We start from the raw sequence: 19,131 nt of genomic DNA, 5'->3' as shown, positions 1-19,131 counted from the left end.
AATTTTAAAACAATGCAGTAGAAGCAATACAATTTATTCATTTAAAATATTTATAGCCCACTTTTCCACAATGCCAAAGGTGGCTTACAAAATATAAACATACACAGTTAAAAACATAGTTGAACACCAGGAATACTGGGTCTACTACTCCTATGGAAAAATGGGGGAGGGGATGTGGGAAGCATGACAGGTGCTCACTTGCCCACAAACATCCCCCAGTGATTATGTCATTTCTGGCAGGATCTGAGTCCAGTGACACCTTAGCGACCAGCAAGATTTTCAGGGGATAAGCTTTCAAGAGTCAAAGCTCTCTTCTTCAGATACCTTAGAAAGGAGCTTTGACTCTTGAAAGTTTATACCCTGAAAATCTTGGTCGTTAAGGTGCCACTGGACTCAAATCCTGTTATTTTTGTCACTACTCAGCAATGACTGGTTGCGTTAGTGCCAATTCAGTAAAAATCACCCCCCAAAGTATAGCTTTTTTACTATGTTTTGGGCCAGTTTTTACTGAATTGGCCCCCAAACAACCTGTCCTTTCTGGATTGTGCTGAAAATGATGTCATTGGCTGGGGACAGGCATATGTGCACCTGCCTCCCTGGCCTGTGTACCGGCCTGCCCCCCGCATTTGTACTCAATTTCCCCCCCATTGGCCAGGTAAGTAGCGGCAGAGAATAGAGGTGGGGGAAGGGGAACCCCCGCCATAGCAAGGGACCTGGCAAGTCAGTTAAACACATAAAATACGTTGCCAGAGTTGCCGATATAATTTATATCACCACCAGCTGCCAATCAGAGACATTCATTAGTTACTACCACTAAATGCACATTGAAACAATTCCACTGAAAACGAGCATGCACACTTGGTAGATGAGTGAACCTCCGAAATAGAGGGTACTGCCAAAAATGAGGCACTTGTTGACCTTTTTTAGTGTATGAGATCATTTGGGGAAAGGCAGTCCACTAGATATGTGGGTCCCAGGCTATGAAGGGTTTTAACAACCAGCAACTTGAATTGTGGCCAGAAACAAATAGGCAACTAGTGAATCTGCCAAAGCCTAGGCATAATATGATCATGCCAGTGTAATCTGATCAGTAATCTAGTGACAGCATTCTGTACTAACTGAAATTTTTGAACAGTTTTTAAGGGCAGCCCCACATGTAATGCATTACAATAATATAGCCTTGAACATAATCAAGATAGGGGATCAGTTGGCATATAGGGTCAGTTATTTTGATGTAGATAACAGAAACTACTCCTAGCCACATCTCTGCCTTACTTTTCCAAGAACAACATTACATCCCATGTTACTCCCAGGCTTCTTGTGTTTCTGCTTGTGCAACAGTGATAGCCTCTTTTCCTCTCTTGCATGAACCATGAGGAAGGGGTCTTTGTTCTGAACAAAATCCAGTTACCCACCACATATGAAAGCATGTGCTTGGATTAACTTTTGTTAGTCTTCCTCCCTCTCCTCCCTCAGAATCTAAAGTGTCATTTAATCTAGGTTTAGAATCTCAGTTTGTGTGTGGGTAGGATTACCAGTCCCCTGGTGGAAGTGGGGAATCCCTGCTCCCACTGCCTGCCCCCCTCACTACTCACCTGATCGGCGGGTGGGAAAGGCATGGGAACGGGCCTCCCAGGCACGCTCCCGGGGTGGTGCGACACCATCACTTCCTGGGAGTGATGTCATCACACCACCCTGAGAATGCTCCTATGTTTCTCAGTGGGCCGATTTCAGCCCCAAATGGGCTGAATTGGGCCCATTTGGGTTCCAAATTGGCCCGCTGTGAAGCGTATGTTCCTGTGCCTGTGTGATGACATCTCCCAGAAGTGACATCACCAAAACTGCCATCAATGCACAGGTGTGAGTGACACAGAGAAGGTGAGTACGGGGTACCTGCCCTCCCACCAGGAGGGAAGGGGAACTGACAACCCTATGTTTAGGGGAAATAACTCCAATTATTTGGGTAACTGAAGTTTTTTTCAAGCCAGGCTCCATCATCCTCTGAGAATTAGGGGTGAAGAAGGCAGGAATTCAGCATGTGTGGAGCAAGCTGGGTTCCTGCACAATGTTGATTTAATATCTAAAACTGATATCTACAGTCTTCCAAAAGCAAATTATTTTATCTCAGCTTGAAGGGTTATTTTTCCTATCCAGCGCTCCAGCCACTGAACTAAATGCTGGAACTGCTTACCTTAACTTTCCCTGGAGGTACATGATAAATGAAATAATACTCTTTTAAATTAGTGTATAATTCTCATAAATAATATTTGACAGCCAGTATTCAAAGGTAACCATTTTTTATTTGTAAGTGAATTTCAGTTGACATACACATGCTACATATTGATCATTTTTGCCCAAAATTGATGACAGAGAATCAAAATGCCAGTTTGCCATTCCTTCATGCTTGTAGTATATTAATTGCGCATTTTAATTTTTTTTTTAAATCCATGAATGTAGATGTTTGCCTGCATGTTTCCCAGTCAAGGGAGGAAGAAACCCACTGAACGTCCTTTTGGGTGTGGGGGTTGGGGAAGGAGTAGAACATTGTGCTGTGAAGAGGGGGCATTGCTATGTATTTTCCCTTGGGAGGTTCTTCTCTGTGATAAACAAAAACAGCAGCAAACATTTCCTCTTGGTGCCACTGGACTGAGCACAATGCGAACTGACAGCTTTCTCTTCCCAGGAGTAATGACTGGGCCTGTGATAAATAAGAGAAAATGACACGCTTCTGGGATCACAAGAGCTCTTGAAAGAAATGTGTGAGAAAAAAAACCAAGCCAGAAACTCAGCTTCAATAAAGATTGGTTTACTGTAGAGGAGTGATAGAGAAGTCTCACTTTCTAGGTTTGGCTAGAATTTGGGCAGATTTTCTTTGAGCGAGGTATCAAGGTATACTGGTCAGAAGCAATTTTTGACCTGCAACTGTGTCATACCAGCAGTACCATCATAATTTTTAAGAGCAGGAGAAAGTCAAGGATATTGCTCTACAGAAATTATGCACAGACAAGAAAATCTAGAATGTGAATTATTACAGTAATGCAGTGATACGTGCAACATTACTGTCTGAATTATAACTGAAAACAGTTGAATCCCATGCATAATTCGAGAGGTTCTGGGCAAGGACATGGGAGGCTATTATATTTATCCTTATAACCATAAGACATAGACTAGTCCTTTTCCAATGCACTTTCCACTCCCCCCCCCACACACTTAGGACTGGGCTGTGAGTCTCTCATTTATATTTAAATAAGGAATCTGTAAAACAAACACAGATCCCTCAAATTTTTTTCAAAGTATATTTGCCTACAGTGGATTTCTTTGAGCTTTTTATACTTTGGAGACAGAGACAGTTGGTCCATTTGATTGACTCTCCTTTTACTTTGATTGCTTTTGAGCTCTTCAGTTTTGAAGAATATGCATACAAGTGGGAAGTCATTCCACCTTCACCTTTTGGCTATAATTATTTTTCAACATTATTAGTTTGGAAATGCCATGGTTCTTGAGAAACCACAGTTTTGCTGCGTGTGATTGGCCCCTTTGTATGCTTGACATTTTGAAACATATGCAAGGTGACAACAATCTGGGCTGTTTGACCAAGAGAACCAACTGATTTCTTTTTAAAAGTCTGCTGCATATTTATGAGAATTCACACAGCTTTGAATTCAGTTGGAGACAAAATTCAATTGGATAAGGATTACAACCCCAAGCAACATTTACAGTTCTAACAAGCTTGGAGATTATTCATTACAAAGTTATCTTAGGCAAGGAATTGTGTTTTTAATTCTGTTTCTGAAGGAAAGAGAAGCAGACACTGCAAAAATAGTTGAATAAAAGCAAAATGTCCCACTTTTAATGTCACTGCTCCTACAGGACACAGGAAACAGAAAAATCCCAGCTCTCAGAATCTACACTTGTTGACTGTTGGTTTTCATTAGAAGCATTACTTATGTCTGTGACATCTGATTTTTGTGCTATTTCCAGCAAATACTGTGACGATCTTGTGCAATCAGCACCAAATCCTGTGGCTTGTCCTGAGTAGCACTTTGTTTCTGGGTTGTCAAGCACTAAATTTAGTACATACTTTATTGTGATGCCCTGTTCGTGTTGTGATGCCCTGTTCATTGGCATAGAGGGTTCATAACTACCTGTGTCCTTGCCAGGGCTGCTGAGAGGCCCCACACCAGGATCTCCTCTGTCCTACTTCATGTGAACCAGACCCAACCCCCAAATGATATGAAAACAGATAATACAACTTACCCAGTTTCGTATGCCCCCAGAGTAACTAGAAGTTCTTGATTTTTGTTCACCGAGATGCTCCCTCTGTGCAGCCTTGTCTCCTCTCAATTTCCCCCCCACTACTTTTCTGGTTGACATCAAGAGCCAGTATGGTCAGGCAAGCACCACCAAAAGCCTGGTAGAAGGCACACTACTGAGTTGATTTAATGCCTGGCAGCAGTGGAAGAAGTAAAATTGTAAGAGAATTGCTCCCATTGCTGCCTCATGCAGCCATCCTTCCTATCAGAAAATGGGATGTCCAGGGAAACTGCACAGGAACTTATACAGCAATACTGAAAAAAATGTTTATGGGGTTGTTGAATATACTACAGCAAATATCATATTTTTCCTCCCCCACTAACAATTCTGAACAATCCCATGGCAATTCCTCTGTCCACTCTTTTTAAAAAAATGTTAATCTACATAACTTTGTTGCCTGTAGGGATACACGCACTATTTATATTTGGTGCCTCTTATTTGCTAGATTTAAAATATGTCTTAATTAATTCCCAAAGGAGGAAGTGTGTATAGAGAATGAATGCACAAACAAGTAAGCAAGGACAGTCAGGAATAGAGATGGACACGGACCGAAAAAAACTTGAACCATATGGTTCATGGTCCGTCAAATTTCACGAACCATGAACTTTCACGAATCTGCCCCAGTTCGCGAACCGGCTCGTTTGGTTTGTGAAAACGTCACATCCAGGTCAACAAATTGTCACTTTGGGGCCAGCAGAAGGTCTGCAGGAAGTCCATCCCCTGTTGCCTAGAAAACTGATTGATCAGCACCAGGCTGTCTGCAGTGACGAACCAAAAAACGAACCAAACGGACTGGCCTAAAGTTTGTGGTGGTCTGTCAGAAATGGGATCTGATGAACCGCTTGTTTGCGAACTGCGAACCAGCCTGGTTCGTCATGAATTTTAGTTCGTATATTGGTTCGTGCCCATCTCTAGTCAGGAACAGGAGAAGAAAGAATGGCATTAACAAATGCTGAGTGGAAACATTCTGGCCGAATCATAGAATGCTAGTGCTGGAATGTACTTGAAGGTATGTCAGTAGGACACTAACTATTCTTCAGTGGAACAGTGGTATACCACGCCCTAAATCCATAACAGCTTTGTCCCTGTTCACATTACAATTTGATACACACGTATCAGGAGGGTGCAAGGTACACCAATGAGGAGCTTTACTAGGAATGTGTTTCCTGATATAAAGATGGTCCAACCAAGTGAGCTGTGACTGTCACACACTACTGGAGAAGACAGGACACAAGAATCCAGATCAAATGACTGGAGGGTGGGGGGAACTTTCTTGCTTTTATCCCTACATGGGAGAGTAAAAAGTATTTGCCCAGAATGAGCTTTTCCTTTCTCTCACATGTTGATTTTTGCTGCCTAGAAAGTTTTAAAGGATTCAAAATAAAATCAGGGGACGGGACATCCTGGCATGTGCTGTAGCTGAGTTCACACTGGAGCTTTCACAAGGTTTTGAATCGTAATGATTGCCTAATATTTAGGCAACCGATGGCTGCTGCTGTTCAGAACGCCTGAGAGTACATTTAAGGTCCTCCTTCAGGTTTGCAGGCCCCAGTCCTTCCATCTACATAGCTGTGTATTTGTTAAGCATAATAGTATTTGTAATGGCTGACGTGGTACGGTGAAGAGCAGAAGTGGAAAGATAAAAGATTCCTGCATATATTTAGGCCCGAGTAGATATTTGGGAACAGACTGTTATGGTTACCACCCAAACAGCTGTATCATAACAATTGAACCTGCCCATTAATGGACTGTGGCAGTAGACTGCAAAGGAACCACAAAGCCTGGAAGGCAAACTGAGAAGGAACAGTAGAAAATCTATTGCTTTGCACAAACAAAAAACAGATTTCAGCTCTAGACCAGAACTTCTCCAGCAGGTTTTTTAAAAAAACTTTTGATTTGCCTTTATGTTTATAAATAGCTGACTCTCATACAAAGTGTTAATAATATTTCATTAGTCTTTCTCTACCTGCTAGGGGGAAAATCTATACTTGTCGCATATTTAAAATTCTGTATACTACATAAATCGTGGACATTTGGTTTTGTACTCTTTCATGTTTGTTTAAGAAAACATCTATCCTGACTTCCTGCTATTAACATAACACATAAGGTAAGCTTACAACAAGGAAAAAAACCAGATAAAAGTAACACAGTAAAACGTTAACAATAAAATAAAAATATTAGAAAAACAAATAGTTAAAATTAGCAATAAATAGTTCAAGAAAACAGCAGCAATGTAAAAGAAAAATAACGCATTCAAAACCATAAAAACAGGAATCTGTCTGTGGGAGAATCATAGCAGAATTAAAGTTAGCTGGTCAAGAAATGAAACCATTGAAGGCCCTTCAACACAAAATGAGCCATTTACTTAAGGCCAGAAGTGAATGGGCAAGGTGAACTTCCTGGGGCAGAGAATAGCATAATCTGGGATCCTCCACTGAAAACATTTTGCTCTGCAGGCCCACAAACCTTAGCTTTCTCATGGAAAGTGCACAGAGTGGTTCTCCTGCTGATAGCCCAGTTTATAGTTAGATTCATGTATATGTGGGCCCAAAGACATATAGGACTTCAAAGGTTAGCACTGGCATCTTGAACTGGTCCTGGAAACAAACTGGCAAGCAGTGCAGATGACAGTCATGGAGCAATGTGGTTTCCACAGCAGATTCCAGCAAGGCGTCTGTTGAAGGTTCTGGATGTTCATCAGTATCAGTCCCATGTAGGGTTGCCAGCCCCCATGGGGGATACCCTGTACCCGCTTTTCACCCCCTGCCCCTGTTCACCTGACTGGTGGGGGTGGGGAAGGTGTGTGGAGGCAGGAGGCCACCAGATTATGCGCTGGAATTGGGGCATGCTTGCTCTGGAGGCCCTGATAACATCACTTCTGTTTTTCAACCAAAAGTGTGTAATTGGGGCCTTCAGAGCATGCGTGCTCTGTGCATGTGCAAGACAGCAGGATTGGGGCCCCACCTACCTAATGAGCCCTCTCCCCACTTTAAAGGTAAGGGGGACTGGCAACCCTAGTCCTGTGGAACTGTTGGTGATGGAAAGCACTGGCAAGTCATAGCTGACTTACGGTGACCCCTGCTGGGGTTTTCAAGGCAAGAGACTACCAGAAGTGGTTTGATGAACCAGCGTCCTCTTGTAAAATGTCCTCCAAGAAATCTCAGCTACCTGCTTCTCCAGAAGCAGCATTGGGTCCAGGAACATCTCAAAATGGTGGACATGAGACCATTCCCATCCAGAACAGGCTGTAAACTTTTTTTTTTTTTACTATCAACCAACAGCGCTCCGTCTTGTCTTAAGTTTCCATTTTTCTTTTCTTTCTAAGATAATGGATCTCTCAAACAGATTCAAAACCGTTAATATTCTATTTTAGCATTTTACAGTTTATTGTGCATTTGTATTTTCTCCTGCTGAAAAAACTAGTAGATCTTGATCCACTGAAATAAATTGGAGTCTTGCTATTTTCTTGAGTAGAAATGGGATTGCTTTCCTAGCTGTAACTTGTAATGGGTTAAAAGAAGTCTTGACAGGCTGGTATCTCCAGATCCTTGCCGAATCATCAGGGGCATGTTTGGAATTTTTGAGGCTTCAAAAATAAATCAACAGCTCGCTGCTTACATTTTAATTTTCTCTCTCTCTCTCACTGAGGCTTTTGACGCTTTGGATGTTCTAGGCAGTGCAAATTCTTGTGTGTTACTCATTTTCATTACAAAATGTGATTGTTGCTTCAAGATGCAGAACATTTGGCATAAACCTGCCATGGCTGCTGTCTTTTGCTAAGCTTGAGCAACTATTTTGGGATAAAATGACATTCTACAAGACTGCCTGAGAAACTGATGTAGCTGGTCCCTAAACAGGAGAACACAAACAAATGTGTGCTTGGTAAAGGTACACGGGTTATAAAGGGGCTTAGTAAAGATGGAAGAGTTTTAAATAACCACCTTTTTTCTTTCAATCTAAGTGCAAATCATAGCACAACTGGGGGTGAGGGGGAAACCACCAGAAAGCTTTAAAGATGAAAGGAGAGATTTGTCTTCAAGCTGAAAATTATAGGGCTTGGTAATGGAACAAGCAGAGGTGGAATGTAAGGGGAAAATAAATGCAACATGAAAGAAACAATAAGGTATCAAGCTGGGGGAAATGGAACATTTTGTTCTGAAGAGGCATGCCTCCTCTCTTCCCTTACTCGGTCATTCATGTTCCTAAAGCTTTAATATTTAGGTTGGTTGCCGCATTCATTCCTAACATTTTGATCTACTAGGCAGACTTCAGCCTTGTGAGATATACTCCCCCCTCCCTTGGTAGAGTTGCTATATTTGACTCCCCCAAACTGGAGTGGCCTAAGTTGCATATTATGAAAATTACTATTATGCAAATCAAGCATTTTAATTGTTGTGGTATTTATCAGTTGGTCTACATTTCTTCTGGTTAACTACAACAAAAATAGTTTGGAAAGGATCATAGAAAACATGTTTTCCTTTCCCTTTGTTAAATGGGACTTATTTCTAAATATGCATACTTTGGATTGCACTGTAAGTCCTTGGAAATGCATGGCTAGAAGTAGGATACTGTCATACATACACATAAACTTTCTTGCCCGTATGCTTATATAGGTGAAACCATAAATTTATGTAATATATTATATGTAATATCTTTGTGATGTTTGCATCTCTTCCTTCCTTTAAGGAGCTCAAAATGGCATTTGAACCTCAGAACATTCCCATGAGTTGGGGATGGGTGGGCTTGGTGTAAACCTCTACTATCATACCTTTTCCATGCATAGACTAATACCTGAATTTAGATGAACTACAATGCATCCTTCCATTCTGACTTTCAGCAAGAACCCTGGGAAAAAACATGTCTTTGTTGTTTCAGTAATTGCTGACGGGTCACTGGAGAAGACGAGTGATGATGTGGGGAGCGAGGAAGATTTGTACGAGGATTTCCGGAGCTCCAGTCACCGTTATGGCCACCCAGGTGGCGGAGGAGAGCAACTTGCTATTAATGAGGTAGTGCAACTCTGGGGAACTAATTTGAATATGATATGACAAAAGAGAGACAAAAATTAAGTTTCTCAAAACAAGGGGACCTTCCCCCTCCGGAGCTATTAATAGCCGAGGGGAGGGGATTATTTTTGGTGAAAGCATGAGAGGGTGGAAAAGATGGACCTCTTTCCCTCTTCCACAATTGTGATCTGAATCATCAGAGCATGTAGCTGTCTTAGCCTTTGACACTCAGGAAAGAACTTATTGTGGATCTCTCAGCTTCTTGCCTAGATTTGCCCTGCTTGCAGAAGATGCATGCTTAATGACTTATTTATCTCCCAAAATGTTGATCTGTAACCTGTACAAAGCCAGTTTCCTATGGAAGAACACATGTAACAGCAGTTCCTCCGTTTTCTTTTTAAAATTTTGGGAGGAATGTTTATGACCTTGTGGTTAATAGTGTTTTTTAAAAAGTGTATTTTTAATATTCTAAGCATTAAATTGATGGCTGGCTATACTAGGGATTTTTAAACCATTAAATTGGGACAGATATTCAGCATATTTTTAAATCTGTATAGTTTGATTTCTTAATTTGTGTGACCTTGTGTTTTTTTAATTAACTTTAAATACTCTTGAGTAAAAATGTTAGCATAGAAATTATTAGATCTACTTATCTATTTAAAACTGTCCACATTGCACAGCTTGACATCTGCTCAGATCCAGGACTGTTCCCATGTGCTTTGAATGGTAGATCTAGCTAGGGCTTGATAATATTTGATGTGACTGGGATAGGGTTGCCTGCCTGAGGATGGCAATCAGCGGATGAACCTCCTTGGGGTGAACATCACCAGCAATGGTGTTGGTGAGACAGTAATGTCACTTCTGGCATGGCCAGAATGTGACATAGTTATGTAGGAGCAACACTCTAGCATTTGGCCAAAACCCTATGGTATAACCATAGAGTTTTGGTTTAATACTAGAGCATCACCCAACACACAGATGTCACTTCTGGGTTACACTAAAAATGATGTAATGACATCAGCTCAACACTAATCCCTCCTGGTTGTTGGGGGTTTTCCGGGCTGTATTGCCGTGGTCTTGGCATTGTAGTTCCTGACGTTTCGCCAGCAGCTGTGGCTGGCATCTTCAGAGGTGTAGCACCAAAAGACAGAGATCTCTCAGTGTCACAGTGTGGAAAAGATGTAGGTCATTTGTATCTACTCAGGAGGGGTGGGGTTGAGCTGAGTCATTCTGTAAGAGTTTCCCAGGATGTGGAATGCTAATGGCGGGAGGCTTCACTGTAACCTGAGGAGGTTCTTTTGCATATGGATTGGTGCTTGATGTGCTAATCTTCTCTGCAGGGCTATTATCGGGTGTGGAGTGTTTTGTTGGCCTGGTGTTTTTCAGAACTGGAGCCCATGCTCTGTTCATTCTTAAGGTTTCTTCTTTCCTGTTGAAGTTTTGCTTATGCTTGTGAATTTCAATGGCTTCCCTGTGCAGTCTGACAAAGTAGTTGGAAGTGTTGTCCAGTATTTTGGTGTCCTGGAATAAGATACTGTGCCCTGTTTGAGTTAGGCTATGTTCAGCCACTGCTGATTTTTCAGGCTGTCCAAGTCTGCAGTGTCTTTCATGTTCTTTTATTCTTGTCTGGATGCTACGCTTTGTGGTCCCGATGTAAACTTGTCCACAGCTGCAGGGTATACGGTATACGGTATACTCCTGAAAAACACCAGGCCAACAAAACACTCCACACCCGATAATAGCCCTGCAGAGAAGATTAGCACATCAAGCACCAATCCATATGCAAAAGAACCTCCTCAGGTTACAGTGAAGCCTCCCGCCATTAGCATTCCACACCCTGGGAAACTCTTACAGAATGACTCAGCTCAACCCCACCCCTCCTGAGTAGATACAAATGACCTACATCTTTTCCACACTGTGACACTGAGAGATCTCTGTCTTTTGGTGCTACACCTCTGAAGATGCCAGCCACAGCTGCTGGCGAAACGTCAGGAACTACAATGCCAAGACCACGGCAATACAGCCCGGAAAACCCCCAACAACCATCGTTCTCCGGCCGTGAAAGCCTTCGACAATACTAATCCCTCCATTCCCCCCTGCTGCCCAGCTGAATGGTGGTGGGAAAAGCCAACAGAGGCAGGAGTTCTCACTAGAATGGGATGTTTGAAACATGTTCTATAACTTTACGTTCTTCTCTGTTGAAGTGAACAACATAGAAAAGGAAAGTCTGAACAAGGCATAGTGCTGAACATGGAGATGGTTGTTCTTGTTGCTAGAGCTCAGTGCAGAATGGTTAAACAAAGTGGTGGAGGAATTTTATTCATCTGTTAATATGCATAAACAAAGAAATAGGTCACTAAGCTCAGGCTCTACTTCCTTTGCTCTCATCAGTTGATATTAGCTTGGCTGGTGGGTCAGGAAGATAGAAATATGATGAGCTTGCCCATACTTGGGGCTGATTACATTGAGGCATATATTGGTATAGGTCTCTTGTCTTTAATAAATACATGGCCCACTAGGCACAGATTATGCTGGTGCCCCATGGATTGCAAGATTCCATATGCTTTAAAGCTTTTCCATGAGACATGTTTCCTTCATGAAAGTCTGTTTTCAGGCATTGAATAAACTAGGAACTAGGATTAAGAAGGCAATCTTAAACAGGTCTACTTAGAATCCTTCTTGGGTCCAACTCCTGCTGGGGGGGGGAGACCCCCCCTCTGGTTTTTAGCTTATTGCTGTATATTAGCTTCCACAGACCCAGTGATCTTGCAGGACTGTGAAATCCACTGTCTGTTTGCTGCCAGTTTTAAATTGCTTTTAGCTATATGTTATTTATTGTATATTTTATCGTGTTTTAATCAGGTTGTGATCCGCTCTGAGCCTGCATTGTGGGGACATCGGACTATATGTCTAATAAATAAATAAAATAAAATAACATGGAAGTAATGGCATTGTGCTAGGGCTGATTCCTGAGCGCTAAAGAATTGGTTCCACCGTGATGCAATTACTTCTGGGTTGTGCTGGAAGTGATGTCATCTCTCAGGGACAGTGATCATCCTCCCTCCTTGATCAGCCTGCTTCCTCCTGCTGATCAGTAGATCAGCTGGTAGATGCCACAGTTGTTGCCCACCATAAGTGGGCACGTGGCAAGCCTAGCAGTGTAGTGGTTAGAGTGGTGGACTAAAACCAGCATTTGGATTCATATCCCTGTTTACTATGAATCTTACTTGGATCTTGGATCAGAGCCAGTTTGGTGTAGTGGTTAAGAGCAGCAGGACTCTAATCTGGAGAGCCAGGTTTGATTCCCCACTCCTCAGCTTGAAGCCAGCTGGGTAACCTTGAGTCAGTCACAGCTCTCTCAGCTCTCCCAGCCCCACCCACCTCACAGGGTATTTGTTGGGGGGAAAATTATAACACAATTTGTAAACTGCTCTGAGTGGATGTTAAGTTGTCCTGAAGGGTGGTATATAAATCTAATATTATTATCACTATTATTATATTCTTGAATAGCTTAATTACCTCACAAAGTTGTGAGGATAAAATGAAGGAGGGGGAATGCTGGGATAAAAATGCAATAAATAGTTGCACAGCTGTCACAGGCACATATTGGAAAGTAACTATTCTTGAATGAGCTTCAGAACAACTCCCACCTGTCCCTTGTCTATAACATCTTGGGGACTTTTGAGGAGGTGCTGTGGCTTCAAGGCAGAGGTCATGCTTTGTGTGCAGAAAAGTCCCAGGTCCATTCCCTGGCACTTGCAGTTAAGGGGTCTCAAAAAACAAGTTGGTATTCAGAATAGGGTTGCTAGATCCCCTTACCCTCATGCCTTCGTGCTCCTGGTGTGGCATGATGACATCACTTCCAGGAGTGATGTCATCGTGCAGGCCATGAAGGTGTTCCTGTGCTTGGTGCCGGACTGATTCTTAAAGATTCTTAAAGAATCATCCTGTTTGGGGTGCAAATGGGCCTGGCATGAAGCACAAGAGCACTACCGCAGCCTGCGCACTCATTCCTGGGAATGATGTTGTCATGAGCCTTCGAGGAGGCCCGTTCCCCCACCTTTCCCCCTGACAGTCATGTGAGTGGTGGTGGGGAGGGGGATGGAGGCTGGGAGCCATGGCTCTCCTCCCCCCACTGGGGGACCAGCAACCCTAATTCAGAAAGACCTTTTCCTTCCTCAAACCCTGAAGTGCCATTGTCAGCCAGAAGTAGACAATACTGGTCTAACTAGGCTCTCTTAGAGGTCCAGAGATGTCCAGGCTACTTCCTGCTTTTGAAGCCCTTTGCCATAATTGTTGAACATCTGGAATCTATTTTTCAAAGAGAATGAAGAAAGCGCACAGGCTTCCTCTGTTCATTTTGAATTAGACTGTTCTCATGTTTTATTGAAGAACAGAATATTAGAGCATATTTTCAGTGTGTCATTAGTTCTAATAATGGTGGGGTTAGAGTTACCAGGTCCCTGGGGGGGCAAAATTGGGGTGGGGAGGCATGTGGGGGGAGTCACGTGTGGGGGGAATTACCTCACATGCTTGCACACCAGAGTGCCCTGTGTTGCGCCAGAAATAATGTCATTTCTGACATAACGTGGAAGTAATGGATTGCGCTGGGGGCTGATTGAGCGAAAATTGGCCCCAAACACTAAATTTTGGGCCGATTTTCACTCAATCAGCCCCCAGCGCAATCCATTACTTCCATGTCCTTCCTGGCACACCGAGGGTGCATGCAGGACTGCTCTGGAGCATGTGGGAGCACACTTTGCCCCCAGCATCGCATTTGCACATCTTTCTTCCCACCTCCCTGCATGCCAGGTGAGAGGTGGCAGGGGGTGAGGAATGGCAAGCCTAGGTGGGGAGGGGTTGTGGCTCAGTGGTCAAGCATCTACTTGGCAAACGGAAGCTCCCAGGTTCAATATCTGGCATATCCAGTTAAGAGGACCAGGCAATAGGTGATGTGAAAAATGTCATCTTGAGACCATGGAGAGCAGCTTCCAATCTGCATAGACAATACTGACTTTGATGGACCAATAGTCTGATTCATATAAGGCAGCGTCACGTGTTCATGTATTCAGTAATGAGATATAGTGCTTAAACTAGTGTGCTTCTTTTTGTTTCTCTTGTATATCAAACAAAATAAATAAAATTTTAGGAATGTTTTTTAAAAAAATTACTAATACAATCCCTCATGCACAGACCTCCAGAATGCCTCCTCGCCCCCCTGGAACTTGTTCATGTCATTCCCTGCCATGCATTTGTTGGTTTCTTCCTTGGCTCCTACAGATTCATGCAGTTTCACTCCTCTGTAAGTGACATATGCTCCCACATGGTACACCTCTTGGCCCCGCTGACATACATAGACCTGAAAGGTCTATTGCCATTCTGCATTCATTTCTCTCTGCAGACCAAAACCAAATTACTGAATGTTTACTAGGATCAACTTATCAATAAACACAATGTAGAAAATGCTAGCTGTGCTTAAATCCCTTGAAATCACCTTAAATGGCATGTAATTGAACCTAGCTTTCTCTGGATTGCTCACAGTGTGATTCCAGTTTTGGCTGCTCTTGAAAAGCTGTCACAAATCCAGCTGCCCACAGTGAAGTGACTGCATGCCTAGTCTTACACAGGCGGTGTGTTATTTAAAATGGATCAACATTGCACTAGGCTTGCCTGTTTTCACACTGGTATCTCCGCCAAAAGGGGTAGCTGACACCCATTTATTTGATAACCTTATGGGCTGCAGACCACTGTTCCAGCTTAATGCAGGGCCTTTTCTAGCTCATCATCCCCTTCTTCAACAGCCAAGGTTGGATCCTTTACTACAAATGAAGCTTGCTCAGAGTTTGTCTCCCTCTCTTAAAGTTCTCAGAAAATATCAGTCCTTTTATATGCCAACAGTATGGCTCTGGTTTCTCTTACTCGCAACCTTAAAAGGTTGCTACACAAATTAGGTGGCTTTTTTAAAGAAGAAGCCTTAAACAACAATTATGCCAAAACATAATTTCAGGAGAAAGCCCTGTAGGTTCAGGAGGAAACAAAGTAATGATACTACTGAATTTATTTCATAGACTCTGCTATGAAACAATGTTGCAAAATGAGTCTGCACCCAGTTAGCCGGTTATAATGACCTCTTCCAACGTTATTTCATTTCTGATGACATTCACAGTGTTCTTAGAGCTGGTTTCAGTCTTTGGAACTTGGTGTTTCATTGTGATGCTGAAATGGACAGGCAGGTAATCTCCTACTCCATATTCTCCCAATGGTTTAAATTATTCAACAGGGACCATGTCAGAGCCTCCTACTTGGTTAATATTCTTTCTCATAATCTCAGAATAGCCTTCACTTTGGTTCTAGACCATGCCAACAGTGATGTTAGCTGGTCGTTACTCCAAACTACTCCAGGCTCTTCATTATTGCATATGCAGAGCCCAAGTCCCAGAAGATTTACCACACTATTTATTATTCTGTCCTCTTTACACAGATCCCAGAACCAAATCCTTGGCAGAGTTGTTAATGGGTTTAAACTTTTCCTCAGTTTCTGAGAAGCTGCATTTTTTACTTTCAGACACTGGCCCATTTGTCTCCTACAGAGTATCACTTTTTACAGTAACAGCCAAAAAAAATTCGGGCTAGAGGTGTTTTTAGTGAGAGCATTGCTTCTATTTAGTAACTTTGGCTAAACCATTTTAATTGTTGATACTTGTAATTATGACTTATATATCTATGACTTATGTCAGAGTGTTTTATGTGTTTAGCTTGTAATTGCCTTTGGCCATAGCCAATAAACTTATCTACCTACCTACCAACTAAAAATAAAGTAACTTCGTGGAAGAGTTTTTTTGACACCTGCCCCAATCCAGCTGCCTAAGTTTGCTGAATTGCCATTATTGAGGTTGGGGGATCCTCTAAAGTCTGGAATTGTGTGAAATGTGACACAGGTAAGACTGCAGCTAGAAGGGGGAAATGGCAGAAATTGCTTTCCACTATCTTTGACTATCAGCAGCAGTTTTTGGAGGAACTTACAGAGCTACATTACCCTGCTATGGAAGAGGTAGCAAAATCACTTCCACAAAACATGTAGTACCAGAGCTGAACAGGAGCTGAACTAATGACCAGCAGACCCATGTGTACCACTCCTACTAGCCTGGACACTTTGGGCTGCAGGGCAGAGTCATACGGTTGAATGTTCCCACTATTTAAAACCTTTAGAGCGTCAAGCTTTTTCAACAAGTATGCCTGGCCCCATGATTAATTAACATAAATCACCTTTGAATTATTTTAGCAACAAGATAAATTCCAGAGGAGCAGCTGTGTTAATTCTGATTCATATGCAGTGAATTACTCAGTTCTCACCATGTTTTCAAGAGCTTCATCTGGTGAGGAACATGGGTCAGATTTCACACAAACAATCCCATGTGAAAATGAGGTGACAATGTGAACTTTATCACCTCAAAATTGTGTGAATCTAGCTACGTTTTTTAGCAGCAGGAACCCTAAACCCTAAACTTATGTAAGTTTACAAGGAAGTAAGTCTCATTGAGTTTCATGCAGCCCCAGAAACTGATTTATTTATGGCACAAATTTTCCTAGGAAACAGCTGATTTTTAGATAAATGATGTAGATTGAGAAGGTATTAAGTAGAAGGTAACATTATATATATTGACAAGCAGGTAATCTGCAAGGATTTGTGGGGGGATATAAGTTTCCTCCTCCCTCTATTTTTTTCCCTTCCTTGAAGGCCCCCATAGACTCTCCCCCTTCCCTGTTTCCTTCTCTCCTTCCCATGCACCAGTCAATCCACCTCTATCTGTTCCGTCTTCAGCTTTCCCTCCCCCTGGCAACCTCTTCCTGGGGACATGTCTGACCAGTTGTGCAGTAACATGCGTGTTTTGCTAAAACATCTTTGGTACCTCACAACAAAAATAGTTCTAGGACGATGTGATCACTTCTACCTAAGACCACCCCTTTATCCCACCAACCAAGTCTTCTTGTTGGTTAATATCAAGTCCAGTATCAATATCAAGTCACTTCCTCCATCATTTGAGAAAGGAAGTTTGTTGGCCAGACAGGTCAGGAAGTTGTGCGACCCTTTACATGTAACAGAGTTGGCTTCTCAGCTCACACAAGGGAAGTTGAAGTCTCCCATAACTACAAGGTTGTGTTTCTGGAATATCCTATTAAGCTGCTTGTGGAGGGCAGAATCATCTATGTTATATTTATCCTGCTCTTTGTCCAAGGAGCTTGGGTGTGTGTGTTGTAAAGAAATTGGCCAGAAGAGTTAGACATCCTTGGTCTGTAAGAATTATGGTTGTGTTGCTAGTGTGAGAATGACTGCAGTTTTCCAACATAGGTTACTGAAGTCTCCAAGGTTAGGGGGAGGCAAGGTGGAACTGTCCCAGCTAATTAAGCTTATCAGACCCAGTTGTGGTTTTTGTGGGAAGGTGATATGTACTGGCATAATGTGGCTTGACATAACATGTCATTGCTGGGCACTGTTTGGTTAATGACATCTCCCCTGATTGCTAGGCAATTGGGTATCGATTGGGAAAAATAACTTCTGCCCATGTTGCTTTTGGTCCTTGTTCTGTCTCTGCTTTGGGGTTCTCTTTGAGGCCCTTAAGGATAACTAGATGCCTTGGACTTTGGAATTTTATTGCTGACTGAGAATGCTGTGTTACACCTACAAATAATCATCATGGCTTAGAATCACATCAGACTCTGCCTGGTATGTATAGTGTTAGGTTTTAGTTATCTCTTTATTGTTTTACCTATCCTATTACACACATTTCAAAATACAGCCTTTCTTTGCACATTTTAATAAACAAAATACGCTTCATAACTGTGTGTTTCTTTGGTCCCTGGCTTCAACCTAAACTAGTGCCCAAGCTGGTTAGGCCCAACTTATCTCTGTAACATTCTGTGGAGACTCAGCAGAGCTGACTCTCAGGGCCAAGCTACACATGACGAATGACACTTGAATGGCAAGTGTATTTCTCCCTGTTCACTTGCCCTCCACTCAATCCACTTGCCGTTCAAGTGTCATTCGTCATGTGTAGCTTGGCCCTCATTTAACGTCTGGTAAGGCTGGAGGCTTGTTTCCCCAAGTCTCTGTGCTAGGACTTAATTGGAGGAAATGGTGGTAGTTCTACCCCTGCTGTGTTCCAGAGGGGCTGTTAGGATGGGGATTCTACCTCCATCCCTGATTCTACTGACTTTCCCTGGTCTGGCAGGTTTTGTTTCCTGAACATGTATGTATACACAGTCTCATCTGTTCACCCAATGAGCTTCACTGCAGAGTGAGGATTTGAACCTGGGGGTAGGGTTGCCAGATCCCCCAGGGGCCAAACCAGGGAGGGCAGGGGGCAGCCGTGCTCCCCATGGTGTTGGGAAATGATGTCATTTTCTGATGTGATGGGATAGCTGCAGGTCATGTTGAAGCCAGGTTAATTAAAAATTGCCTGTTTGGAGGTGATTTTTAATTAATCTTGCTTTAGCACAACCCGCAGCTCCTCCATCACACTGGAAAATGGTGTCATTTTCGAGCATGATGGGGGAGTGCAGGAGCACGTGCATGCTTTCTTCCCTGGTGCCTTTCCCTTCCTCTGGCTAAGTAACCTGGGCTGGGGAGGGGGGCGGTAGCTGGAGGCCCGAGATCCCCTGCCCTGGCTGAGGGGTTGGCAAGCCTACTGGTTGGGACAGAGGTCCCTGGCTGTAGGCTGATGTGTAATCTGGCATCCATTCAAAACTTTAAAGTAGTTCTATATTTACAAACAGAGCTCTGAACATTTGTGTGTCTTTGTGAGTGCATAGT

The 19,131-nt window shown here is 42.7% G+C and overlaps 1 protein-coding gene across 1 annotated transcript in view; it reads left to right on the top strand.

Moving 5' to 3' along the window:
• ARHGEF4 (Rho guanine nucleotide exchange factor 4) overlaps positions 1–19,131 on the top strand; it is a 145,263-nt gene that overhangs the window by 60,012 nt on the left and 66,120 nt on the right. Inside the window, 1 exon segment of the mRNA XM_054983995.1 lies at positions 9,190–9,323. Coding sequence (XP_054839970.1) covers positions 9,190–9,323 — 134 coding nt within the window.

Source organism: Eublepharis macularius, chromosome 6 (genome assembly GCF_028583425.1).
Source record: "Eublepharis macularius isolate TG4126 chromosome 6, MPM_Emac_v1.0, whole genome shotgun sequence".
NCBI classification, from domain to species: domain Eukaryota; kingdom Metazoa; phylum Chordata; class Lepidosauria; order Squamata; family Eublepharidae; genus Eublepharis; species Eublepharis macularius.
The sequence above is the reverse complement of the archived record's forward strand: the minus strand, read 5'-3'. Positions and strand labels throughout refer to the sequence as shown.